Source organism: Fukomys damarensis, unplaced genomic scaffold (genome assembly GCF_012274545.1).
Source record: "Fukomys damarensis isolate Sample0158 unplaced genomic scaffold, DMR_v1.0_HiC HiC_scaffold_19, whole genome shotgun sequence".
NCBI classification, from domain to species: Eukaryota; Metazoa; Chordata; class Mammalia; order Rodentia; family Bathyergidae; genus Fukomys; species Fukomys damarensis.
Genome location: NW_022900931.1, coordinates 46242828 through 46270308, shown reverse-complemented (window position 1 = coordinate 46270308; position 27481 = coordinate 46242828). Strand labels below are relative to the sequence as shown.

At 42.6% G+C, this 27481-nt stretch overlaps 1 protein-coding gene across 5 annotated transcripts in view; it reads left to right on the top strand.

The window, feature by feature from the left end:
• Positions 1–6: 6 nt before the first annotated feature.
• Nos1ap (nitric oxide synthase 1 adaptor protein) overlaps positions 7–27481 on the top strand; it is a 298049-nt gene continuing 270574 nt past the window's right edge. For 4 of the 5 annotated variants that reach the window (XM_010616917.2, XM_010616926.2, XM_010616908.2 and 1 more), the window contains exon 1: positions 7–228. In XM_010616917.2, coding sequence (XP_010615219.1) covers positions 124–228 — 105 coding nt within the window. In that variant the 5' untranslated portion in view covers positions 7–123. Of the gene's footprint in view, positions 229–2533; positions 2656–27481 lie in introns of all 5 variants that reach the window. The other variant, XM_010616936.2, reaches the window with a different exon arrangement.

Sequence of the window (27481 nt, the reverse complement as noted above, 5' to 3'; positions counted from 1 at the left end):
CTGCCCACCCAACGTCCCCTCATTGCCCGCCGACTGGCCCCGCCTGGCTCCGGGCTTCCCTCTCCGGGGTCTCGCCCGCCCCTTCCTGCAGCCTCTGGAGGAGCGGGTCCACCGCGGGGCACCATGCCCAGCAAAACCAAGTACAACCTTGTGGACGATGGGCACGACCTGCGGATCCCTTTGCACAACGAGGACGCTTTCCAGCACGGGATCTGTTTCGAGGCCAAGGTGAGAAGGGGAGTCCCGCGTGGCACTCCCCGGGAGGGGGCCTGGCTGGGTGGATTCGCTGCCCAGCCAGCGGGTCGCAGAGCAGGTGGGTTAGGCCATCTGGGGCCCTTTCTTTTAGGGAGGGCGACTCCCCCTCCTCAGGGTACAATTTTCCGGACTCCTGCCCAGAACTGAAGAGCAACTGCAAAGTTTGAGCGGCGTTGCTTTCCCCCCTCCTCCCACCTGCAGACTCCCCCATCTCTGCCCGCGTAGGTCTGGATTGAGTTACTTCCCAAGCCCTCCTTCCCGGGAGAAGCCCATGAATGAGCGCAGCCTGGACACCTGGTTCTTTGGGATCAGTTGGAGGAAGCTCTGGTGTTATTTACCTGCTGGTTTCCCTTGGGAGAGGTGCTTTTAAGAGGAGAATGCCTGCTTCCTATTGAGGAAAGGAATAGAGGTGTTTTTGTTTTTGTTTTTGAAAATTCCAGGTAACCAGATCCGGGTGTTAAAGTCACTTCCTAAATGTCTGATTTGCCACCACACCTTTGTACGGGCCAGTCCTTGATGGGAGGGTAGTGAGCAGGCTGGGGACGAAAGCTGCCTGTTTGCTAGTTTTGTGGGGCAATGTTAAGTTTCAGCATCTGCTGCTGAAGAATTTAGCTGGAGGCCAAAGAAAGGTCCATCCTTGAGGACCGAGGGAGGTGGCTGTGTACCTGCCCATTGGATTTGATTAAGGCTGGTGCTCTGCCTTGCAGGGCTTCTGGTTTGTGAAATTTCAATGGAGGTCCCCACTGCCCATCATCTTTTCTGTGGATAAAGGGCTCTGTTTTTTCTTTTTGCCACTTGACCTCCCAGGTGACTTAAACACTCAGGGATGCTCAGCCCCTATTGTGCACCTGTTACGAAGTGAAAAAAAATTGTACCCTCCCATAGGTTGGGTCTTGCTGGTTTTGAAAACCATACTTTTGATGAAGAGACAATTTTGCTTTGTTCCCTTTTTCTCTTTCATGGCTGTGTACATGCAGGGGTTAGTGTCTTGCACAGAATTATTCCATCAGGTGTCTTGTTGCTTCGAGTCACAAAACATTTGTCGAGTGTCTGATTGTGCCCGGTGAGGTCAGCTACCTCTAGGCTTCTTTTCCTTCTCGTGGAAATATGTGTTGGGGAGTCTTAATTTTCCCCCGTTAACAACTTTTCCCCAACCCTATTTCACTAGAACCAGTGGAGATTACCCGCCCCCAGCCCTTAGACTTGGACCCTGCTGTGGAATGCAGAGCTGTTACTGGGTACAGCCGGGACCAGACTGGGGCTGCAGCCAAGATATAATCTCACTTTTCTCAACCCTCAGAATAGATCTGGTTGGTCTAAGATGGGATGTTCGAGTTCATTTTTATCTGTTTTTGCTGCTTTGGTGAGTGGAGTTTTTATGTTAAAGTACAAGTTTTCTTCATAGTCATGATTTCATTTGGGCCCTACAATGGACCCTTGACTTACAAACTCAGTTGGTTCCTGGGGAAGAGTTTGGTTGTAAGTCAATACAACTGAGATCTGGTTGTTTATCCGGGTATGCACTGTAGATAACAAGAGGCAGATGAATCTTTCATTAACCTTATTGACTCAAGTTGTTTATTTGTCAAGCCAGTCATAACTTGAGGAACCATTGCACATAAAATGGAAAATTGGCTTTTGTGTTGTTTAGTTCACCAATCCTCTGATTTATAACAATAATGGCAAGAAAGGAGATTAATGTGTCTTTAGATCTTTTTTTTCCCTCACAGTCCTCTGCATTTTGTCTCCACTAGTTGTCAAAAACTAGTATTCCTAAGGACCCCAAGGAAGGTCATTAAAAACCCAGTTTTCACCTAGCTCCCATTCTAATTCAACAATACCTCTAGGGAGAGTCCAGGAATGTGCACCTTTTTCTTTTCGTTTTGCCCCGCCTCCCTGAGATTGACTCCAAGACTTGCATGTGCTAGGCAGGTGCTCTACCACTGATTTACACCTCTAGGCCCTTGTACTCTTTATTTTGAGGCAGGGCCTCATTAAACTGGCCTCAGATTTGTGATTCTTTTGCCTCAGCTTCCCGAGTGCTGGGATTACAGGTGTGTGTCCCTGTGCCAGGCAGGAATGTACACCTTTAAAAGCATTCCAGGCGATTTAATGCAGTTGATCACAACCAGGCTGAGAAATACTGGGCTTGAAGTTTGCCTTTAACTTGGTGTATCTTACTCTCCTTTTCCCTTTGCCAAACATGCAGTACCTTTGCTAAGCAAATGTCTGGGAGCTGTGGGATGTAGTTCCTATAGTAATTTCCCTGTATTCACAGACAGTAGTGATCAATAAGAAGAGGAGAAGCCACCGTTGTTCTAAGCTGCATTCCCAATATTAGATCTGAGACACAGCGGACCAGGGGTTTTGCTTTGAGAAAGGCGAAGAAGAGAAACAAGGGTAAGGGTACATATGAGGGCAGGGTGGTGCTTTCTTGGGCAAAGACTGACTTTGAGGACTGCATCCAAATTCGTAGCTTTTTGAAATTCTCCTGGATACTGGCACATTCAAATGTCATGTCAGCCAAGATCTGAGTCAAGGTGGAAGGAATAGCTTTCCTGTCTTGTATGTACCCCAAAAGTATATTATTTGGCTGGTATCCACATCCCTGTAGAACAGTGTTTGTGGGACTGCCCAGTTACTGGGTTTTCAGAGTTAAGTCCACACCACAAGTCTTTGCTTATTTTAGGAAAGCACAGGCTGTAAAATGCAAACCTATTGTTGCCTTGTCAGGTACATTTAGAAAATGAGCCCAAAACTTCCTCTTCCAAGGTTGGCAGTTTTTCAGAATCAACACTGAGTGGAGTGATTCTTTAGATGTATGTCTGTCATTTTGAGGGTTTTGCAGAGACTGAAAAGTTTAGAGTTAGGATTGAAGAGCATCTCAGTGGCAGAGGTTCTGTGCACTTAAACAAAAACACGCATGAGCCAGGCATTGTCTACATGCCTGTGATTCCAGCAGTCTGGGAGCCTGAGGTAGGAGGACTGCAAATTTGAATTCAGCTTGGGCAACTTAACAATTTACAGAGACCCTGTCTTTTAAATAAATAAGGAAGGGCTGGTATGTAGCTCAGTGCAAAGGCCCTGGGTTTACTCTCCAGTACCAAAAAAAAAAAAAAAAAAAAAAAAAAAAAAAAAATTATGTAACAGTAAAGCAGAATCCTAGATGTTTCTCATGTGCAATACCTCACTTGATTCTCACTTCCTTACAAAATGAGTCTCCCTGTGTCTGTTTATAAAACGGGACATAGGCCTAGGGAGGTCTTTGTTACCTGCCCCGGTGCTCCCACCTCTGCGTGATAAAGCTAGGATTTAAATCTAGAGCTTTGGCTTCAGACTCCTAAATCCAGCGCTAACTTTATTCAGTATTCCTAATGGAGTATTCATATTCTTTATCCTGGGTAGTGTTTGATCTGTAGCTCTCTGGTAGGTTATCCTTAGGTTGCTAGCTAATAGCTCTGTGATGTAGGAAAACATTAATTTTTTTTTTTTTTTTGGTACCAGGGATTGAACTTTGGCCCTTGTGTTTGCAGGGCAAGCGGCAAAACCACTGAGCTAAATCCCTGACCCTCAAATGTTAATGCTGTGGGCTCAGAGCTGCTTCCCATGTTTTGTGAGGTGCCCGACTCACTGGCTAGTGCTGTCTCTGGACTGGAGGTCCATGCATGTGGGCCTCAGAACCTACCTTCTGGGTGACCAGTGCTGTCACCAGGCTGTCTTTACTTGCTTGTTGAGAAAGAGGCTTCTAATGACCATGCTACAAAGGCTAATGTTAATAATATAGTTATAGCTTGTGTGTATAGATGATTATGGATTTGTATGGAACTCTCACAAGGACTTTTTCTTGTGGAAGTGGGGACAATACTTTTATCTCTATTTTTCAGGTTAGAAAATTGAGGATCAGAGAGATTAACTTGTCCAAAGTCACAGAAGTGATGAGTATCATGTCATGGTAAATATTTATTGAGCACTTACTATGTGCTATGGATTCTAGCTGCTGCTTCATTTAATCCTTACTCTTCAGAGCTTTCATCCCTGGTCTGTGGCTCTTTCACCTACTCCTGATATAGTCACTTTGATCCTGGGCTGCTCTATAGTCCTGACCCTGAGACTGTTCACTGACTGCATATATGATTCAGACTGTCAGTGGAAAACACCTTAGCCCATCTAGTAAAACATTTTCCTTTTACAAATGAGGAAATTGAGGCCCAGAGGGAAGTCACTGACCCCAGGTCAAGTAGCTGTATAAAACAGAACCAGGATGAATCCTTGGCTTCCTGGCTTCAAGTTGGTTTCATTTGTCTATTACTGCATCACAAACCACCTGAAGATTCAGTGGCTTGGAACAATCTCCGTTTAGTTTGCTCATCATTTGTGGGTCAGGAATTCAGGCAGGGCTTTGCTGGTCCATGCTGTTGGATGAGGTGATGATTCCTTTGACTGCATTCATCTGTGTCTGGACCGGAAGGTCCTAGAAGGCTTCACTCATGCAGCTGGTGCCTTTTGGTCCTCCACGTAGCTTTGCCAAGGGCTAGCTTGGATTTCCTCCCAGCATGGTGGCCGTCTTGGTCTGCTGGTTGGCTTTCTAAGCAGAAAGGAGGAAGCTCTTAAGGCCTGGCCTTCTGAGTTTTACAGGGTCATGTCATCTGCACAGGGTCATGTTGTCTGCGTTCTGTTGATAAAATAGGTTATGGGGCAGAGATACAGATTCCAGTTGAGGAGGGAGCATTAAGGTCACATCTCGTGGTAGCACATGGGATGAGAGATGTTGGTAAAGCCATTGGGATCACAGTCTATCTTCATATTTTATGTTCTCCTTGCGCATTTATTTTCTCCCATGACAGGAATGCTCTTTGAGGACCTTGTCTCATGCTTCCTGTATCTCTCCTACCCTTAGATCCATGACATTGGGTATGTACATGGCTGACAACTCAATTATTTGTCAAGTGGAAGAAATTACCAATTGTAGAGAGTCTGAAAGCAGTAAATATATTGTGATATTTTAAAAATTAACTTCATTGGTACATTTTATACATTGTGATAACATTCATCATTGGAAATTTGCACCTTTGTATAATGCGTCTTTGTTCTTATTTTTCCCACATTCCCCTGCCCTCTCTTTACGCCCTCCTCTCCTCCCTATCTATACTTTGTTTCCATTTTTTCTTTTTCTCATGTTAATTCCAATCTTTGTTTTCCCCTACTCCTTCCAATTCCCCTTCCCCTTTGCACCCTTTCTTCCTATTTCACCTTTCAGTCCTTTTTTACACTTTCAGTTTCTCACACTAGAGAAGCTATTTGATATTTACACATACGTGTCCTTTTTATTTCACTTAAGAGTATGGCCTCCATGTGCATCCATTTAGCTATAAATGTCTCAAGCTTCTCATTCTTTATGGCTGAGCAGTACTCCATTTTATAACAAAACCACATTTTCTTTATCCAGTCTCCTGTTGATGAGTGGTTGGTCTGCTTCCAAGCTTTAGCTATCATGGATTGTGCTGCTATGAACATGGGTGCGCATATATCACTGTGGTATGATTCTTTTAATTCTTTGGGGGGGATAGCTGGGTCAAATGGGACCTCCTAGTTCTTTGAATATATTGTGATATTGCTGAGTGATTTTAGGTCTGAGAGAACTTAGACTGATTGGAACTGAATTTTCTGGTAGATTTCCCTCCTTGCCAAATGGCTTCAGGTTGGCGGTTTCTATGATATGTGGATTTAGAATGCAGTAACCTACCTAGAGGCTGCTGGTGGCCGACTCTTGAAGGCTGTCATAAGGGCGTGTAGGGCAGGACACTGTATACATCCATTCACCATAAATGGGGTCTCCCTGACTCATGTCAGCATTAGGACCTGGGAACTTCTCAGAGCTCACTTGACTATATCCTGGGTGTTCGTGCTCCCTCCATCCTTTCCCTTCACCTAGACTAAGGATCTTTCTGGATCAGTAGCAAGTCAGATAGATGGACTTGTGTATTTCCCAGTGGCATCATTAAGGAGGAGATTCATTGCACTTTCTTAAGTATTTGTCTGGACATTTAAAAAGATCTATTGTTATGTTTTGCCCACATGACTTTTAGGGGACAATGAGTTCCCTAAAGAGTCCCCAGAGATACAGCACCGTTCTGAAATGGCACCTGTGTTATGCCTTTTTTTGGAGAAAAGAGCTGGGGATCAACCCCCTGGCTTTATGCTAAGCAAGTCCTACCACTTAGCTACACTTCAACCCCATTTAATGTGGGTTTTTTTTGCACCTGTTTTTATTTTTACTTATATTGCTTTCAATACGTTAGTATTCCTCCACAGTGATCTCTTTGAATCTATTGGACAGGTCTATCTCTACCTTGGCCATACCTTTCATGATTTTATGGCACTCAGCCATGGCTTGTATGGCTAGTCCTTTTTAGCAGTTGAAATCATGCAGCTATGTGTAGTGATGTCTTTTCTCAGTTGTGTACATCTAGGACCCTAATCAGTATGGCTTACTCATATAATGCTGCTATTTCCAAGAACTCAAACATTTCAAATGCTTTTTTGGGGTGTAATTACCTGCTTTCTCTTCCCACTCTTATTACCTCGAGGTTGTCCTTATCTCCCCGTGACCTTTTGGCTGTCATTGTCCTGCTGCCCCTGGGGTCATATCTAGGCCCTTCACTTCTTTTCCTACCCTACTCCTTTTAGCTTGCTTCTTTCTCCCTGCTGTTGGAAGAACTTGCTTTTTCTCCCTTTCTGTTTCCTGATAGCTTTATTGAGACATAATTGATATGTCATAAAACTCACTAATTTAATACATGCAATTCAGTGGTTTTTTAAAATATCCACAGATGATTACAGTCATCGCCACAATTTTAGAACATTTTTTTCCCCTCATAAAGAAACACTGTAGCCTTTAGTTGCATTCCCCTGTACTGCCCTTTGTCCCGGACCAATGCAACCACTAGTCTTCTTTTTCTCTCTAGATTTACTTACTCTGGACATTTTGTATAAATGTAATCATTTCTCTGTGGTCTTCTGTGTTTGATTGCTTACATTTAGCATAGTATTTTGAGGTTCATCCATGCTGTGGTGGTATTAGTGCTTCTTTCTTACAGCTATGTAATATTCCATTGTATGACTATAATACATTTTATTTGTTCATTCATCAGTTGATAGACATTTAGGTTTTCCCATTTTGGGGCTATTACCATAAATACTATAAACATTTGTGTGCAAGTTTTCCAATGTGGCTGCATCACTTTATCTGCCCATCAGTAGGTATGAAGTGTAGTAAGTCCTTGATGTGTGAACATTTGAGTCGTGACCTTTCACAGGTGTATTGTATAGGACTCACTTTGTCAGATATGGATACATACTTTTTTTTTTTTTTTTTTTTTGTACCAGGGATCGAATTTGGGTCCTTGAGCTTGCGAGGCAGGCAGTGGAACCACTGAGTCAAATCCCTGGCAACTTTGTCAGATATGAATGAATCTGACTTACAAACATTCTTCCAGAATAGAACTTGTTCATAAGTTGGGGACTTAACTGTAGTATCTCACTGTGATTCTTGTTTACGTTTCCCTATTGAATAATGATGCAAAACATTTTCTCATGTGTCTTGTGGCCATTTGTGTATCTCTTTTGGAGAAATATCTGTTCAGATCCTTTGTCCATTTAAAAATTATCTTTTTTATTACTGAATTGTAAGAGTTCTTTATATATTTTAGGTTCATGTTTCTTATATAGATTAACAAATATTTTCACACATTCCGTGGGTGTCTTTTCATTTTCTCTATACAGGGGACCCTTGACTTATGAACTCAGTTCCTGAGAGCTGGTTGTAAGTCAGTACAGCTGAGATCTGGATGTTTATCTGGGAACACACGATAGATAACAAGAGGCAGATGAATTGTCTACTAACCTAATTAACCCAAGTTGTTCCTATGTCAGGCTGGTTGTAGATCCACTGTATATGCTTTCTTGCCGTGTTGGGCATATCAGGGCCTTACACAAGGCAAGTGCTTTACCACTTAGCTACAGCCCTTCTTACAAAGGTTTGCTTGTTTGATATTGGGTTTTTTGTTGCAAAGGCTGACCTCAAACTTAGTCTTCCTATCTCAGCCTCAGAAGTAGCTGGGATTACAGATAAACCCTTACAAACATTTTTAAATTTTGACAAAGTCCAGCTCTGCTATCTTTTCTTTTTCTTTCAAAGCTCCAGGTGCCCTGTATCCCCTGCTAGTCTGTTAATTGGAATTATTATTATATTCCCTTCTGTTAATTGGGGTAATTCACTCCCCACCATACCTTGGGATGCTTATTCTTCCTTTGAACTGACTCACTTCTTTTTTGCTCAGAACATGCTATGACCTTCCTTGCATGAAAAATCTCTTTTCTCCACCTCTTTCTTTAACGAACGTGTCATCTCTCTTCCTTTCACAGCTAAGCCTCATGAGACAGTGGTCTACCCTTTGCAGTTTCTTAGTGTGGACTCTGACTTCTGTCTTGACTACCACATGGAAATGGTTCTGTTATCCCTCTTCTCTGTCCTCATCCTTTTGTTTTTGCTTCTTGAACAGCCTGCCCATGTGATTTGGCTTTCTGTACCAGCTTGCAGGTGGCCAGGCCTTGCCCCTCTGATGGTGCCGGTCCCACTGCTTGCCTACTGCTCCTGCTCCCTTTCCTGACCTCCCTGTCCTTTTGATTCTGTTGACCCTACCTCTTGTTGACTTCTGGGTCTTTAACTCAAGTCCAGACCTTCATTTCCAGCTTCCTGCTAGGCTACCATCCTGATGTGTTGCTGATCCCATTGCTGAACAAGTTGAAAATCAAATCTATCTTCTGACTTCATCTTTTTCATTACCCTGCCATCCACATGGGTACCCAGGCCTGACACTTGGGAGCACTGCTTCAATTCATTCATTTAATTTGACTCTTCACCTGGACCCTCGTCACCTTTTGAAGGCCCCTAGTGCTCCAATTTTGCTCTGACCCCCCAATCCCATAAATCTTTGCTCTATTAATCTTCCAGAAATGCAGTTATCATCCCACTCAAAAACATAAGGGTTTCTAAGACTCCTACTTTAGATGTAAAATTCCTACTATGATATTGAACAATTTCCTTTAATCATGCTATGTTTTAACCCATCCAGAATACCCATCATTCCTTAAATCCTCCCTACGATTTCCTACCCAGTTCACGTCACCTAGTGAAGTGGATGTGACCATTTTCTCTGAATTGGAGGGATTAATGAAACCCTGCTTTGTACTAGAGCTGCAGCCCCTCTGCATCGTTTGTCTCTGTGTTGTCGTTGCTTGGTCCATGTCATTCTGTCCCTGTGTGTCTTCTGCAGTGTCGAGGACAATGCCTTGCTTATACTAAATGTATTTTGCATGAATGAGAATAATTTTTAAAATGCTCCCTATAAGGATGGCCAGTGCCCTCCTGGGTCACCCAAGAGTAGTAGGTGTCCTAGTTGGTGCCAGTCTCCTGCTGACCACTTCTGCTTTAGTCTTGCAGCTCTGTCCCTAGTGACTGGAGGCTCTTTTCTGCCATGGCATTTTTTTCTGATCTCCCTAAATCCTACCTCACAGAGAGCCACTTTCTTCCACTGGAAGTGCCTAGTACTCATCTTTTTTAATTAACAAAGTCCAGTGATGGATATCCAGTGCAATTAGAATATGGGCGTAGAGCATATGACCGATTTCAGGAGTAGGTGATTGTCATTTCCATAAAAAAAATCTTCAGACTGTTGTGTTCTCATTAATGAATTGATGAATTAAATTTTCCTTAATTTGCTATTTTACAAATTTGTTTTGTTCTTGTTTTGTTTTGTTTTTTTTTTTTTTTTTTTGGGGTTAGTTTTTTTTTTTTTTTTTTTTTTTTTTTTTTTTTTTTTGGAGATAGGAGCTCACTGTGTCTTCTAGGCTGGCCTCAAATTTGCCATCCTGCCTCAGCCTCCCAAGAGTTGGGATTACAAAAGTACGCCACCATGCCCAGCTGTTCTTTTATAATTTTTATGACATGAATTTGGTTGGCAGCATAGTGTAGCATAGATTTAGGAGCCATTGTTGTGTTTGAGGTTCACATTCTGCTTCTGTCCCTTACTTGCTATGGGTTTGTGTTGTGACTGGCAGTCTCTCCTGTAGCCTTCTCATCTGAAACAGAAGTTACAAATGTCCTATGTCTCAAGGGACAATGAGAGGTTTAAGGGTTATACATGTAACTGGCCTTGCACAGTGCTTGACCTGTAGTGAGCTGCTATTTTTAATTGTTGTTATTAGGGTCTACAAATTGCCATTTGTTTTTATCTGTGCATGGTTTTCAGCTATAGAATAGACATATACTATGTTCTTTTATATGTCGAAGGCTGGGTAGTACATTATCTTCATTTTACATGCCTGCCTAGAAAAAGTTGCTGCAGCATTAGTCTGATTGCTAAAGTTGCAAATCAGACAGCGTGACTACTCTGTGGGCTTAAAATAGCTGTCAGCCTCTCTGGAAGGGAATAAAAAGGGGTTAACTAGGTTCTAGTGCATGCCCCAATCACATTTGTTCCACCCGTTTAATCCTCATTAGGATTAAAAAATCACAGCATCTTACAGTGTACAGAGTGCTGTCTGTCTTCACTTGTCTTTGCCTGCATTTCTTAGATAAATATTTCTTTAAGCGAGGTAATCTAAGCAGAAGGAATCTTGCATCATGAGATTAATTAATACCTTGTGATGCTTACTTTTCCCTTGTCGGTTTTTATGTTCAGCATCATGTTTACTTTTAAGCATGGAGCAGCTGGTTTCGAAGTTATTTAAAAAGGCACTTCCAGTAAATTCAGTGCCCAGAGAGTGCCAGGATGTATTAGGATCCCTTACTTGCCCCTTGCACCTACCCCATTTGGCTTTCTGCAGTGAGACTTGTGTGTTTTATAATCTCAGGGTCTGTCCATGAGAGCTGAGGACAGAGGTTACGCCCACTTGAAGAATACTTGGAGCTACAATGCTTTGCAGGGGGAAATTAATGAACAGGGTTGACTGTTGAGTGAGACTGGGAATCTCTACCAAGGAGCTTTTGAGTAGTTAAGGAGGAGGCGCTTGCCACGCAGTGGTCTCTGTCTGTCTCTCTGTCTCTCTCTCTGCTGTTGGGGAGGGAGAGGAGGAGGAGACAGGGCAGAAAACACGTTCAAGAGAAAGGTTGGTTCCATGCTTGCAAACTCACAGTGTGTCCTCTGTTCTGTGCTGTTCTTTGCTGGCTTTCTGTGTGGCACATTTTGTCTCCTTATCCCAGGTACAGACTCCTCAAAGGCCAAGGTAATTCCTCACATACTAACTTTGTGCTGGCTACATCACAGAAAGCTAACACAATAATCACTGTCATTTAAAAAGCACTTATTGTGTTCCAGGCACTATGCCAAGCCCTTCCTATGAAATGATTAATTGAATCCTCCCAAAAACCATCTGAGATAAGGCACTATCATTATTCGAGTTTTCCAGATGGGGAACCCAAGGCATGATGACTTGCTCAGGGTCCAGATCTAGTAATGGATAGATCTAGAGTCAAACCTAGGCCATCTGTCTCGGGGGCGTGCTCTTAACTCCCATGCTATATGCCTTTCAAAATACCAAGTGCTAACGTTTATCAGTCCTCATCATGCTCTGTGCATAGTTCTAAGCATTTTTATACATGCGCTAATTTAGTCTTCATAGTGACCCCATGAGGGTAGATATTATTGTTCTAATTTTGCAGATGGGAACCCTGAAGCCTACCTTCCTAGGCTGGACTGAATGGGTAAGTGGTCTGTTAAAGGTGGTAGTCTTATCCTGGCAAGAACCCAGCAGAGCCTAACGTTATCAGGTTTTGGGTCACGTAGGCTGCTGAGCAATGGGCAATTGGAACACTGGAGAAAGGGCAGGAGAGGAGCTTTTGGATACCCTTTCTTTCTGGAGAGTGTTGCACTTTGCTGGCCTCTTGCCTGTGCCCTTCCTTCTGATGGTGGCATTCCACTCCCCCTAGACTTCCACTCCCTCTTCCCCGCCTTTCCCAGCTCAGGTTCTGAGCTGTACTTCTCTCCTCTCAGAGGCGTGCACTCCCTGCTGAGCACACTACTGAACACCTTCCCACCCAGGAGCTGCTGCCTTGTGGATTGGAAATCTCAGTCCATGGTACATGATGCACAGCTCCTTTCCTGTGTCCTTTTCCCTATCCTGACTGTAAATTCTTCATTTTCAGTTTTAGTTTCTCTGAATGGGAAGAGGCACTCATGTGGAAGCACTTTCTCTCTCTCTCTCTCTTTTTTTTTTTTTTTTTTTTTTTTTTTTTGCCCAGAAGAAGATTAATGTTTCCTTTGGGCCAAGTGACAGATAACATATTATCTTGCTCATGTGCTACTTCCCATAAACACACATAACCTTACTGTAACTACATTTTCATACTGGCTCTTTGATGTGTGTGGATTTTATTAATTTGGCAGCCCAGGTTAAACACAAGTTCTGAGTAACAATATCCAAAGATGGGTGGGAACTTTGCCTGTTTTTTTGAGGTCACTTAAATGCACCTTTCTCCTCCTCTCGAGGCATGGGCTTTGCAGTTTCCACAAATGAAGGAAATCTCCTGCAGATGCATTTATTAATTTAAGCAGCTGTTTTCAATCTTTGGCAGTATATCAGAATCACCTGGAAATGCAAAAAAAAAAAACAGCCTGTAGGTTCAGGCTTGTGGAAGTAGCGTCTGGCCCGGGTCTCTGTGGCTTGCTCAGGTTTCTAGGTGATTCTGATAGATACCTGAGTTTGAGCACCATGGTATTAGAGCACTGGTTCACAGACTTGGCTGCCCATTGGAATTTCTGGAGAGTTAAAAAGAAAAACACTCATAGCTAATGCTATCATCTGGATCTTGAATGTCCTCAAGAGGCCCATGTGCTGAAGGTTTGGCCAGCAGCCTGTGTGGCATTACTGGGAGATGTGGAACTGTTCAGAGGTGTGGCCAAGGGGAAGGAAGTTGTTATTGGGGGTGCATCCTTGAAAGGGATATGAAGACCCCAGCCCCTTCCTCTCTCTTTGCTTCTTGGCCACCGCGAGGTGAGCAGACCTCCTGTACCACATGCTCCTGTTAGGATGTATTGGGTCACCACAGGCCCAGAGCAACAGAGCCAAGGGACCATCAGCCGGGACATCTGAAACTGTGAGCCGAAAGTAAACCATTCCTCCTAAGTTGATTAACTCAGAGATGTTTTGTCACAGTGGCAGAAAGCTCGTGCTTTCTAGCACTAGCTGAGCATTTCTAGTGATTTTGATTCAGTTAGTACTGGTTGTGGTCTGGGTACATGATCTTCTGTTTCTTTGCTGAGACTTTATAGTTTTTTCATTTGTTTTAAGCACATTTGTAATTACTTATCGAGGCATTTTTATAATCACTTATTGAAGCATTTTTATAAGGACTGCTTTAAAACCCTTGTGAGGTAATTCAAATATATCTGTCATCTTGACATTGGGATCTGTTGATTGTCTTTTCTCATTTATGTTGAGCTTTCCTGGTTTTTTGAGTGATGAGTGATTTTTGATTTAGAATTGGACATTCTGCATATTCTGCTGCAAGACTGTATCTTCTCCTCCTCTTCTTCTCCCTTTGTCTTGAGTTTTCGAGACAGGGTCTTGCTATGTAGTCAGGCCAGCTGGGAACTCGCTATGTAGCCCACACTGGCCTTGAACTTGTGATCCTCTTGCCTTAGCCTCCTGAGTTCTAGGGTCACTACACCTGGCCAAGACCAAGCCTTACTTAAATCTTCTAGCAAGGCTCCTTTGGGGGAGAAAAAGGGGCCTTGTTATTGTTAGGTAGGGGTGGAAGTATGGGTGGTCCTTTGGGCATCACCTGATACCACTCTGGTCGGAGGGGGCAGGGGTGATTCATTCTGTTCCCCACATGGCTCCTACTGTCATGGTGGCCATATGAGCGCTGGGTGGCAGCGAAAGTTCTGACTCTTCATTGGGCCTCCTCAAGCCCCCAGTAAGGAGGGGAAGAGGCCTGTTAATGCGGGGAGGGGCAGATGGATGTCCTGGCTTCACATTTGCCTCTGACATCACCAGGAGGTTGGTGAGGTTGGAGAATCTTCTGAGGAGTGGAGCGGAGGCCATAGTTTTTATGCTTTTTTAAAAGGTGCATGGTTGCAGCAGAGCTCTTGTCTAAAAGTTTTAGTGGCCTGCAAGACTGCCCCTTTCCTGACAGAGAGAGTAGGCTTTCTTGAGACTTTTTTGATCTGTGTCTGCTGGCTTAGCAGGCAGCCAGGAATATGCAAGACAGAAAGAAAATCCAGAGAACTCACTTCTGTGCTGTCCCTAGGTGCTGAGATCCCCAGCTGGGCTTCCTTCTTCTATCTTTCAGACTCTCCTTATGCTTGTTGTATGTATAATGTCTGGAGTTCTGGGTTGTATTTAGCAGGAAGAGTAGGGGGAAGTATATCTTTGCCACCTCTTGGAAGTGGGAGCTTCTTACACTGTAAGTGGTAATTTTTATTTTCTTCACCTTGATACTTGGGATAGAACCCAGGAGACCTGTGCCACAGCTACGTCCCCAGCACTTTAAATTTTGAGACAGGTCTTGGTGAGTTGTGCAGGCTGGCTTTTAATTTTCAGTTCTGCCTCTGTCTCCTGAGTAGCTGGGTTATAGACATGTGCTACTGTGCACAGCCACACAGAGCATTTTAATCACAGTGGGTGATTCTGATAAAAGCAATTCAAGCAGCAATATCTGAGAATTGGAGTGTAGGCACTGGAGCAATAATCAATGTGGAGAGACTGTTCTGAAAGCCTATACCTCAGTTCAGGTGAGAGATGGTAGTGGCTAAACTAAGCTCTATTCCTCTCTGAGGTTGACAAGAGGTGTAAGGCATGCTTTTTGAGATTGAGGAGGCCGTGTGTGTTAGTAAAGAAGGGCATGGACAGCCTCCTGGTTGAATCAAAAGGGGAGAAAATGTGGCCCTGTGGTATGTATGAGGAAGAGGAAAGTTTATATATGGGGCTTTATTTTTTTAAGGGGTAAAGGAGATGGTAAGAAAGCCTAGCATAAAGGAAAAATGGTGGAAAAGTAGGAAGACTTAAGAGACTCGCCAGGTTGCTAAATTGTACAGAGTTGTCTGGAATTTGCAGTCCTCCTGCCTCTGCATCCCAGAGTGCCGGGATTATAGAAGGCTTCAATACTAGGGTTGAGAGATGTGACGTAATCTTATCAAAGTAGGGATCAGCAATATGTGTTGACAGGGGATGATATGGGTTCACAGTCTTGTATTAAGAAGAGGAAATGAATAAGAGGAACTAGAAGAGGCCATTGAGGATTACATGTGAAGCCCATGTGTGAGGACCTGAACCAGGATGATGCTGCTGAATTTGGAGATGGCAGGAGGGATGTAAGAGACATTTCAAAGAAGGGCGCAATACTGCAACATATGTTGTATTCTTAGGACCAGACTGTGTCTGGGATGAAGAATCAGAAGTTGAAAAGATATATACTTAAATGGTCTTTAGTGGCAAGCAGCTTACATCTAAGTGTGTTGTTACAACTCATGTGACAAAGCTTTAAGCACCATTCATTTTATTGTTTTGGTACCGGGGATCAGGACCTTGCACTTGGTGAGGCAGGCGGCGGCACAGCTGAGCTAAATCCCCATTACCATTCGTGTGAAGGACACTCTGATATCTGAATGGTATGAGCCTTGAAAAGTTATTAAATTTCCCTCATCTTTGTATTTTAACCTAAGCTGCTCATTGCAAGCTGGACCCTCAGCGACACCGATGCCCACATAACCTGAATTGGATTCTGTCTTTCTAGAACATTCCTGACATCTTATTCTGTGTCACAGTGCAGCAAGTGTATTGTCAGGCTAATGAAATTTAGAAACTTGAGGTCTATTTAACTAAAACAATGGGCCTGAAATTGCGTTCTGGTTCCATAACCCTTCTGAGAAAAGGGCTGGGGGCAATCCCAGCAAATGCCATAAAAGAATGAGTCTGGGTAGACTACAATCTCAGCAAGGGTTAGGAAGTGACTCCCTCCTTCCCCATATCTTTTTGCAAGTAGATGCTGCTGAAATATGAAAATGTCAGGAAAGGGATTCTGCAAGTCACTGTTGGCAAACCCAGTCTGGATTTCTGAGGCTTATGGGATAGTTTGGGATATTCGACAGCAACTTCCTATGTGTCCCTGGACTTATTAGTACTTACCTGCAATATAGTATTGATTTTTGCTTTCTACACCCCTATCTCACCCTGAGTGATTACCCCTGGCCTGTGATGGCCTTAAATAAGCACCATGTCTGATTCACTTCTGAATGTTCAGTGTACAGCACAGCTCCTGACTCCTTATATGTGTGCCAGGGATGGTGAATGAGCAGTGACTAAGTTGGTATCGCTGAGTGCTACTTCACTTCTTATCACATCCACTTGGGTGCCTTTGCCCCAGATGGGGTCCCCAAAATGGCTCGAATGTGGTGTAGTAATTCTGCTTTCTTCACCCAACCCTCTTCATTCTAGACATGGTGGCTGCATTTGGAAAGAAGGTGGTATATGATGACTTTGCCCTCCCAGGCAGTCTCTTGGGAAGATGGTAAAGATTTTTATGGATTGAGTCTCATGTTCTTCTCTAGAGGTGAACAACTTTGTGGCCTGAAGCCAGCTTTGGCCTGGGATGAGGAGTACACCCACTCCGTACTCAAGAGGCTTAGCTCATCGAATCCAGGCTTCTCCTTTCCTGTTTGTGATTGCCCCTGAATTGGGATGGTAGCATTTGGTTTGTGGTCTTAGTTGCTTGTGTACTTGTCTAGCATAGACCCCTATAATGGCAACTGGATTTTTGTAGCTTCTGTAGTGTCGATACGCAGTAGCCACTCAGCAAAGGCTTGTAGGGGTGGCTGGAAGTCAGCAAGAGTCTGGTTTGTTACGTGAGCTCAAAATTGTTAGAGCCCCATGAGTGTTTTATGTCTCATGACAGTGATGCTGCTTAGTGAGTCTTGATTTCCTCTTTGCAGCAGTAGCTTGAAGTTGTTTTTTATTAAAAATATGTTAGAAGCACATACGTGAGGCTGCTAACTCACCCCTACTAAGGGTGGCATTTTGATGCACTGGATAGGCCTTGTGGGAAGGATGCAGACACTCTCCCACCTCCCATTCTGGTGTACTTTTTCTTACTTTATTATTATCTGCTCTTCTCTCTATCAGCAGGGAGGCCAGGGCTGAGAGCCTGGATGGGGCACAGAAGAGTTCTGGGCTTCCTGGAGAACCCACCCTACCCCTTATGGCATCAGCAGCCTTCAACAAGTCCCTCTCATCTCTCTGCCGCGCTCGCCTCACCTGCAGAACAACAGAGTTGACTCACCCCAAATCTGAGTGGTGACCTCTGAGTTCCCTCCCAGTCTTGCCCTGTGCTCTGCAGGGCGCTCTTCCCGCCCCGTCCTTAGAAGCCCCATCCTGATCGCTTCATGCCCACTGACTGGGCTGGCAGATCAGTTAGAGCAAACAGCCAGAGCCCAGCAAGGCCTCACAGCGCTCCGCATGCTTCTGTGCTGTGTAAAGTGTCCTTTGTCTTTTGAGGCGTGGGAGGGGGGCACCGGTGACCTTCCTTGCCGTAGTTGTTCATCAATATGTTGCTCAAATGCAAGTACACGGGACCAGTGTTTATTCATTACTTGTCGTATGCTCTCAAATATTTACACCTTTTCTGCTGTGTGAAAAATAATTTTTTAAAGTCTTAGTCATCAGTTCTGCCCTATTCCAGCCAGAATAGAATGATTTTGAAAAGCAGCAGAACTGTGTAGGGTCAAACACTGCAGAAAGCCAAATGAGGAGAAGACTCTTATGATTTTAGATATGAGAAATTCAAGGAAGAAGAGGCCGTGTGTTTGCTTGACAGCCCCAGAGCCAGGCTCTTGGCCTTAAAAGATGCCTTTTCTCGCCCACTGTTTGAGGGCTTGCCCTTGACCTTGTTGCTTGAGAAACTGAATTTGGTATAATAGTATTTTAACCCAGTTACAATTTAGGATTATCTAGGAAACTTAACGATATATGGATACTCCCTGCCTCTAGCGATCTTTCTCTCATTTGCCTTGAGTGGGGTCCCATGAGCATTGTAATTTTAAAAGCTTCCAGGCAATCACAGTGTGGAGCCTGAAAACTGCTCTTGTACACATAGAATAGGGATATTAATGGGCAGATCCAGGTTATTCAGATTGTCAAGCCTAATTAATTAGGCCCACATGCTTTTTTATAGATTTACAATGAGGTCCGGGATTGGATGAATTACTGGATATACTTGTACATTTAGGTAAGAGGGAAATGGTTAGGGGGCCACATCTCTAAGAGAAAGCTCTCTGGGAATGTTCAATGGCAGCAGGCCAGGGGGGCTTGAGGGTTCCCCCATGCAATGTGAACGGCTACCCCACTTGAGCAGGATTATTCAGTTTCTAGGTCAGCACTCTCCCCCTGCTTCTAGAAAGTTTTAGCTGGACACTGATGGCTGGTGCCTTTATGTTTTGTGTGTATGCACACATATATTCTAGGGCTGAGTAGTGCTTCCTCCCCCTTCCTGTGACTATAGCTTTCTTTCTTCTTTATATGTATATGTGCGTTCGTGTATGTGATGTTGGGGTCAAATCCAAGATTTTGCACATGCTCCCTTGACATTAGTGAAAACATACAGCCCGGTAACTGACATGTCTTCTAGGCTTAGGAGGTTTTTTTTTCCCTGTCAGTCTCCCTATACCCTGTTCCCTCTTGCTGTTCTCCTCCCCTTCTACCTTTCTTATACTTCTTGTATGTTTTCCAGAACTGGAACCAGCCATTTCTCCAGGGACACTTGATACTCATACTGCAAAATAGTCTTTCTAAAGCCCCATCTGGGCCCCAGGGATGCTTTTTCCTGGTTTGGCTGTTGTTTGTGGATCTTTTTAATGGACAGAGCTGGGAAAATACATAGGAAAAGTGTGAGAATGATTGTGATAGATGTAAACATATTTGTGAGCCTATCCTGATATTCCATATACAATCTAAGACTAGAAATTATTTATTCTTTTGAATTTGTTTTTTTTTTATTCCAAGAATTTTGGTTTTCAAATACATGGGGAAATGATAGAATTTAATGTTCCATAATTACTCATTTGCTCTTTCCTTTAATACATAATCAGAATTCTTGGAGAAACAATACTAACTCTAGCACAAATTATGATTACTGAAAACAGTTCAAAATCCTTTTTTCTGTATGTGCTATCTGTAGCTTCATTTAAAAAATGGTTGCACTAATGCTATAGTTTGGATCAGGAATGTTCCCCCAGAGGTCCATGTGTTAAAAGCTTGTTCCGTGAGTGTCACTTTTGGGAGACTGTGGAACCTTTGAGAGATGGGGTCTAGTGGGAGACCTGGGCTCCCTCGGGATGGTCCAGACCATTGCTGTGCCACCTGTTCCTGCCATCACGTGCTGCCCCCCAACAGGCCCAAAAGCAATGAGGCCAACCCACTGTGGATGGAAACCTCTGAGGAGATGAACCAAGATAAAGCTTTTTCTTAATAAATTATCTCAGTTGTTTGTTACAGTAAAGGAAAACTGGCTGACACATTATACCCTTGTTGTAGGTTGAATAATGGCCCCTTAAAAGGTGTCCATAACTTAATTTCTGGAACTTATGACACCTCGTTTATATGGCAAAGGCTTGCTGATGAGTGATCAAAAATAAGGTGAACATTTAAATTAAAGAGTCCTCATCACAGTGAGAGACACATTGCCATTAACTTCCACAAGATTCTCCCCCTTGCTTCCAGCACACTTACTCCATCGTTCTTGCCATTTTTGAAGTGTTTCTGGAAGCCGTCTTTCCTGTGGGCAAACGGTTTCATCTGCTATCATGACATTGTGCCTGGTCACATGTTGGTGGTTGTAGTATGGCAGTTCCTGTCAAATAAAAATGTTATGGAGTGTCCTCAACCACCTTATTCATTGGATCTGGCGCCTTTCAACTTCTGGCTCTTCCCCAAAGTCAAAATAATTATGAAAGGCATGTTTTGAATTGATTCGGAACATCGAGGCAGCCAGGACACACTGAAGACACTCACCAGAGAGGACTTGTAGACCTGCTGCAGAAAGTGGCAAGATTGATGGGATAAGTGTGTTTGAAGTGACAGGGAGTATTTTGAGAGGGGCATGTATGAAAATGTGTCTTTTATTGTAATACATTTAAAAAATTTAAGTAGTCACTGTATTTTTCTGTCAAACTTTGTACATAATAACATTAGGGTCCTTGAGAAGGGGATATTATACCGGATTATATGCGTGGACCTTAAATGAAATAGTAGTTGTCCCTACAAGAGGGAGGGCCAGGGAGATTACACGTGGAATAAGTGTAACCATGGAGGCAGAGACTGAGGAGATCCACAAAAGTCGAGAAAGGCTGGCAGCCTCCAGCAGCCAGAAGAGACAAGGAATGAATTCTCATCTAGAGCTTGTCCCGTTGGTACCTTCATGTTCGTCTGATTTTAGAATTCTGGCTTCCAGAATTGTGAAAGGATAAATACTGTTTTGCTTTGTCACAGCAATAATAGTTAATTATATATATTTGATTATGGATGTTTACACGTGGAAATACTTACCTTTTAATCCTCATTTAGTTCTTCAATAACTATATATTTATTACCATCAAAATTTATATTCATGTTTACAGTTATTTTGATCATCCAGAATTCTTCTCTAATATCCATAGGTAGGGCTCATTGGGATAATATTTCCTTGTTTGTTTATTTTTGCATATTGATAAATTTATCTGCGTTCTTTGTGTGTGAAAGGTCTAAATTTTAGGATATAAAATCCTTGGTTTCTATTGTCTTTATTTTAAATGTTACTTCCTCTCCTTCTGGCATATAGTTTGTTATAAGTCTTATATAAAAATCTCTCATCTAGTTTCTTTTCCTTATAATTAACATACTTTAAAAAATTGGATGCCCAATTTATATGTAAAGTCTAGTCATTGTACCAGAGTATATTTTGATATTGTTGTTCTGAGTATTTCAGGGGCACAATATACTCTTTCAATATGAGTTTTCAAATCTTTTTCAGAAAGGTATTCATAAATTGTTTTTAGAGTTCTATTTCTTTGTTTTTTTCTTTAGGAATCCTTGTCTATACATAGGATTCTTTTTTGCCCATTTTTGATGTTTATCACTTTCAAATCATTTTTTTCTGTATTTCTTTTTCATCTAAAAAGTTTTCCTAAGTTTCAGGTATTTGTTAGGCTTATTTTTTCTAGTTTAGTTTTCATCCCCTCACTTTTTTTTTTGGTACTTGGGATCAAACCCAGGAATTTGTAGACAGTAGGCAAGTGTTCTAGCAGTGAGCTACTTCCAGCTCTGAATTTTTATTTCTAAAATAGTCTTTTTTACTTCCAATTTTTTTCTTGAGTTCTGTTACTTCATTTCTGAATTTTTCTGATTCTAATTCATGTACTTCGTTCATGTCTTACATGGTTTAAAATATTTATAGGTTATTTTGAAATATGCTGTATTTTTGTCTTCTTTTAAAATATGTCTTGCCCTGGTATGGCATTGCATGCTTGTAATCCCAGCACTCTGAAATTCTGAAGCCAAAGTGCTGGATGTTTGAGCCCAGCCTATGCAATTCAGCAACTTAGGGAGACCCTATCACCAAAAAAAAAAAAAAAAAAAAAAAAAAAAAAAAGACTGGAGGTGTAGTTCAGTGTGAAGGTCCTGCAGTCAGTCCCTAGTAATTCTCTCCAAAAGCATCTTTTTTTGCCTGTGTTTATTGTCACAGATCTCTAGGGACAATATTTTACCCCTTATTATCTCTTTTATAGAATGTTAATGGGTTTGTTGGGGTTTTTTTTTTTTAATTGAAACTTAGTTTTCCTGAAGCTTAAAAGGAGTCTTGTGAAGCTTTTGTGACTTTCAGAGTGTCTATTTTGTTGTTTTCATATAGATTCAAAATTGTGGTGACCATGGATCCTTGCAGTCCCATTTGCAGCTGTATGTCTCAGTGTCCCTGCTTGGCTCGTTGGAGTTTTCCTCTTGCAGATCTGCCATGTGCTCTCTGGCCTCTCTGTGTTCTTTTTTTGTGTTTTGTGGTGCTGGGAATGGAACTTAGGAGTTGTGCATTCTAGGCAAATGCCCTACCACTGAGCCACTGCCAACGAGCTAGCTTTCTTTTGTTTCATTTCATATAGACTCATGTCTTAGTTACTTTCTCTTTGCTGAGACACAATACCTGATACTCACAAGTTCAATGAGGAAAGGTTTATTTTGGCTCACAGTTTGTACAGGTTGTCAGTCCATAGTGTGCTGGCTCCAAGGCAGAATGGCATGGGACAGAGAGGTCTGGGCCTAGGAAAGCTGCTTGCCGCATGGTATCCAGGAAGCAGAAAGACAAGGAGGAAACTTGGTAGGGAGATAAACTCTTGAAGGGCCTTCCAATGACCTGCCTCTTCTGACCAGACCTCAACTCCTAATCCCATAATCCAATCGCTTCCTGAAATCCCCACCTCTTCGTGCGTGAGGCTTTGGGGGGACATCCAGATATAAATCGTAAAGCACCAGTGTCATGCTGGCTGCTGGCAGTTTGTCTTCATCTGCTTGAATGTTGGGGCTTCTGGGAATCCCTTGTCACTAAATTTACATGAGTGTTGTCCATGCATTTTTAATTTTACTGTTTGATTGCCTTATTTTCTTTTTGGTAGTCCTTTCAGAACACCCAGTATATGTACTGCCACCATTGCCACCATTTTCCTAGAACTGAGGTGCAGCTTGTTATTCTCGCTGCAATATGGCAAATTGTTAACTGAGATATAAAGTTTTTTTTTCTCCTTTGAAGCAGCAAATGTAAATATTTGAGAGTTTAAAACAAGTATCGAATATTTCTGCATACATGTACTAAATATTTGAGCAACGTATTAATGAACAACTACGGGAAGGAAGGTCACCGGTGCCCCCCTCCCACGCCTCAAAAGACAAAGGACACTTTACACAGCACAGAAGCATGTGGAGCGCTGTGAGGCCTTGCTGGGCTCTGGCTGTTTGCTCTGACTGACCTGCCAGCCCAGTCAGTGGGCGTGATCAGGACAGGGCTTCTCAGGACGGGGCGGAGAGAGAGGCCTGCAGAGCACAGGGCAAGACTGGGAGGGAACTCAGAGGTCACCACTCAGATTTGGGGTGAGTCAACTCTGTTGTTCTGCAGATGAGGCGAGTGTGGCACAGAGGGATGAGAGGGACTTGCTGAAGGCTGCTGATGCCATAAGGGGTAGGGTGGGTTCTCCAGGCAGCCCAGAACTCTTCTGTGCCCCATTCAGTGTCTCAGCCCTGGCCTCCTTGTTGAGTAAAGAGTAAACAGATTATTGTAAAGTGAAGAGTAAATTGAAGGGTATTCACTCTTTTGTTTTAAGAAGTTCAGTGTTTCATCTCGTAGGTTTTCTTAAAATAGAGGCATGCATAGTTTGGTGCTTGTGTGGAATAATTAAGGAGGAGAATGGAGGATTTCATCAGCAGGATCACAGCTCTCCAATGGCAGAATGAAGAGTAGAACCTGAAGTCCTGACTTTGTCAGTCCCATTGAGCTTTACACCTCACTGGGTGATAAATCTGGTGTTTGTCAACATTTCCAAGAAAGGGAAGTGTTTCTCAATGAATAATAGTTCACAGCAGATGATTTCATGAACTGATATTTATGAATCGGAAGGACTATTCTCTCCTGCTCATTATGTTTCTTTGGCCAAAGGGATAGTAATTCATGTTTGTATACCCTGTGTCTGGTGCATGATTTGTGTTCAGAATACATGCATTGAATGAATCTGCTTGGAAAAATAGGACTAATATATGAACAGACGAACAGTCACCAACCAGACCATATTGAGTGCTAAATTTTATGCCATAAATCCTGAGAAGAAGTGCAGCATGGGAAGTCTTTCTAGATGCGGGGGTAAGGGGCAGTTGAGTACTGATCCCCCGCCTCTTACACTTAGCAGCGCAAGCAGCCCCTCCTGTGCTTTAGTACCGTGAGTATGACGTCACATGAGGAAGGTCCATAGGAAGTGTACTGGCTATCAGAGAAAAATGCTCCTTGAAGAGGCAGGTGTTGGCTACTGCTTTCTTACCTTTTTGCTTACTGCACCCTCTCCAGTCTATATTGTTTTATAATTTCTAAAATTCTTTGATTACTTTGCTTGATCTTGAGCTTATTCAAAGCATCTAAGACAATTTCTGCCTATTAAAAACATTTCAGCGTGTTCTCACTCATCTTATTCATTGGAATTGGCACTGTGAAACTTCTGACTCTTTTTCAAAGTTCAAATGACCATGAAAGATAAACATTTTGAATCTATTCAGGACATAAAGGCAGCCATGATAGTGCAGCTAAAGACACTCAGGGAAAAAGACAGAAATGCTTCAGAAAGTAGTAAGAATGACAGGATTAATGTGTTCAACGTGAGGGGGAGTGCGTTTTGAAAGTCTCTTCCATAGTCCTCAATTTGCAGATAGGGGAATTAGGTAGTAGCTTCTAAATATCATAAAATCTTTTAGCTTGTGGAGCTGGAGCTCCAAAACTCCTGGTATAGTGCATGCTGCCTCTCAGCGTTGGTTCTGATAAAAATATCTCTTCCATCTAAGCAGAGGACAAATAGAGATGTACAAAACTAAAAGGACTGTGGAAGAGAATTTCATTCATGTAGCCGGCTAGTACTTACTGAGTACTGTGACAAGCCTGGTGCTGTGCTAGATTTAAAAGTGTAACCTTGAACAAGACAGTGATGTCTCCAAAGGTCATGTGAGGTAGATATGGTACAATGCAATGCTGGCATATCCTGTAAACTTTTCATAATTATTCATGCAATAAGAAAAGTAGCTTCCATGTGTAGACAATATTCTTGGTGGTGAAGGTCTAGGTAGATATGTGTTAGGCATTTTGCCTGTCCCTCAGGGTATGCACAAATTAACGGAAGAGATATGGCCAGTTTTGAAAATATTACAAGGTAGTAACTCAACATGAACAAGGACTACAGTATAATTTTCTATCTTCTAGGATTTGTGTTTCTGATGATTATTATCAAGAAGATAACTTGTAGGATTCCTCCGGAAGCCCCGTTTTTCCATGACTTATTAAGAACTCCTTAGGTGTAAAGTGTTCTTTCACAACCTTCCTAGCATCCCTCAAAGGCAGTTATGCTTTGAGGGACATATGTCCTTGAGCATATGTATGAGAGACCTGTACTCAGGGCACATACACAACTGGACTCTTAGCTGATAAGCTGGACTGGGTTGTTACCTGTTGGGAAGGAAAGAGAGCTTTTACTACTCTTGCCTCACCTGGAAAGAGGACCTGGCTGTCTCATTGAGTGGTCTTCATGGCATCATAAACAGAGGTTAGTTCTCTGATCCCATGCTTAGAATTCCATTGACTCTAATTTCCCACCCAGACAACAGATGGACTGCTGATGAGTGTGATATTTGCTTGTGTTTCAGAGTCTAGTCTCGTTGAAATGTTGATGGTGTGTGCCGAGTTAGAGATGGTAAACTCCTGCTTGATTTATTCTTCCCCCAGAGCCCGCAAAACCCATAAAACAGAATTAGAGAACCAGCCCCTAATCATGCTTATTAGGGGCTAACCATAATCACAGTCTTGTTGATGGATGGCTTAATAAACATTCGCTGGGCATCTGAGCTGATCTGTAGGCATTCCCCAGGCTTGTGGACACGTGGCAGATTCTTGGACATTTAGAAGTCATCTCTTTTGTTTGACGTATACTTGTTGACACTTGGGCTCAAATAACTTTGGAAGTTTGTCCAAGATCATACAACTGACTTGAGGTTGAGAAGAGAGGTTGCTAGCTTTGACTTTTGCTGACTAATGACCCCTTCCAAACTGTGGTCCAAGCTGCCATATATGAGTGGAGGTGGGCGGGTATCTCATCCATTGCAGCTCTAAGTCCAGACCAAGCAACCACCTGTCATCTTCTTAGTGCTTCTGGGAGTGTCGTCCAGTTGCCCAAGAGAGAGGTCTGGGGGCTGTGTGTGGAGCAGCTCACTTAGGCCCATTCAGGGATTTTATGTCGTGAGTTTGACATACATTTTCTTCTTTCTTCATAGTCCAGTGCATACAGTTGCTAATAATTCCAAAGCTAGTGCATCATACTTTCTTCAAATTTCTTAGTAGAGAATTATTAGTGACTTAAAGATAGGATGCTATGGACTGAATGTCTTGCAAATTCACATGTTGAAGCCCTAGTCCCCAGTGTGGTGGCATTAGGAGTGGAGCCTTTGGGAGGTTACAAAGATTAAACCTCATGAATGGGATTTATGCCCTTACAAGGTGAGGCCCAGCAGGAGGCTCTCTGTGAGTGAACAGTAAGAAGGCAGCCATCTGGAAGCCAGGAAAAGAGCCTTCATTAGAAACTGGATTGACTTTGCACCTCAATATTGGACTTCCCATCCTTCAGAACTGTGAGAAACAAATTTCTATTATTTAATCCATAAAATCTGTAGTATTTTTATTATAACAGCTCAAGCTGACTAAGGCATGGAGAGTAAGTACTATATAGCATTAGAAGAGAAACTTAGACATGGCAAGAATGCAGTAATTGATGGTTAATTAGACTGTAAAATGTCTTTTATCCTGTGTGTCAGGTTCTATAGGGAACATTTTAGACTGTTAACATGCCTGTGAATGGGGTTCTCTTATCCTGTGAGGGGAATTACCTAAGTAACAAAAAGATAGAAGAGTTCAGTGTCTTGAGACCTAAGTTTTAGATCAAGTGGGATGCTGGTTGTGAGATTTTGGGAAAGTCACAATTTTTTTCAGCTTCAGTTATTTTCTTTTCCTGTTTTTTTTTTTTTTGTAGTGTGGAATTGTCCAAAGCCTCATTCATGCTAGGCAAGTTTTCCACCAGTGAGCTGCACCCCCAGCCTCAGCTTCAGTTTATTTAATTGATAAAATTATTCCTGGCAGGATTATTTTGAGGATAAAATAATGTAAGTAAACTGAAAAGTCCTTTTCAGAGGTTAATTGACCCCGTAGAATTTATTGGAGTATCTTTGAGTCCAATATCTGTGGTTTCTCTGATTACTATAGTTAGCACAGCTTTCTCCTCTGCAGTCTGCTATTCATCAAGTTCAGTCCTTGTTGGTGAATCTGCACTGATGCTCTTAATTTTTACTAGGTGTTAGGATCTTCATTCATTTCAGTTTTCTGCTGCTAGCACTTAAAGAGACCATTAGTTAATGA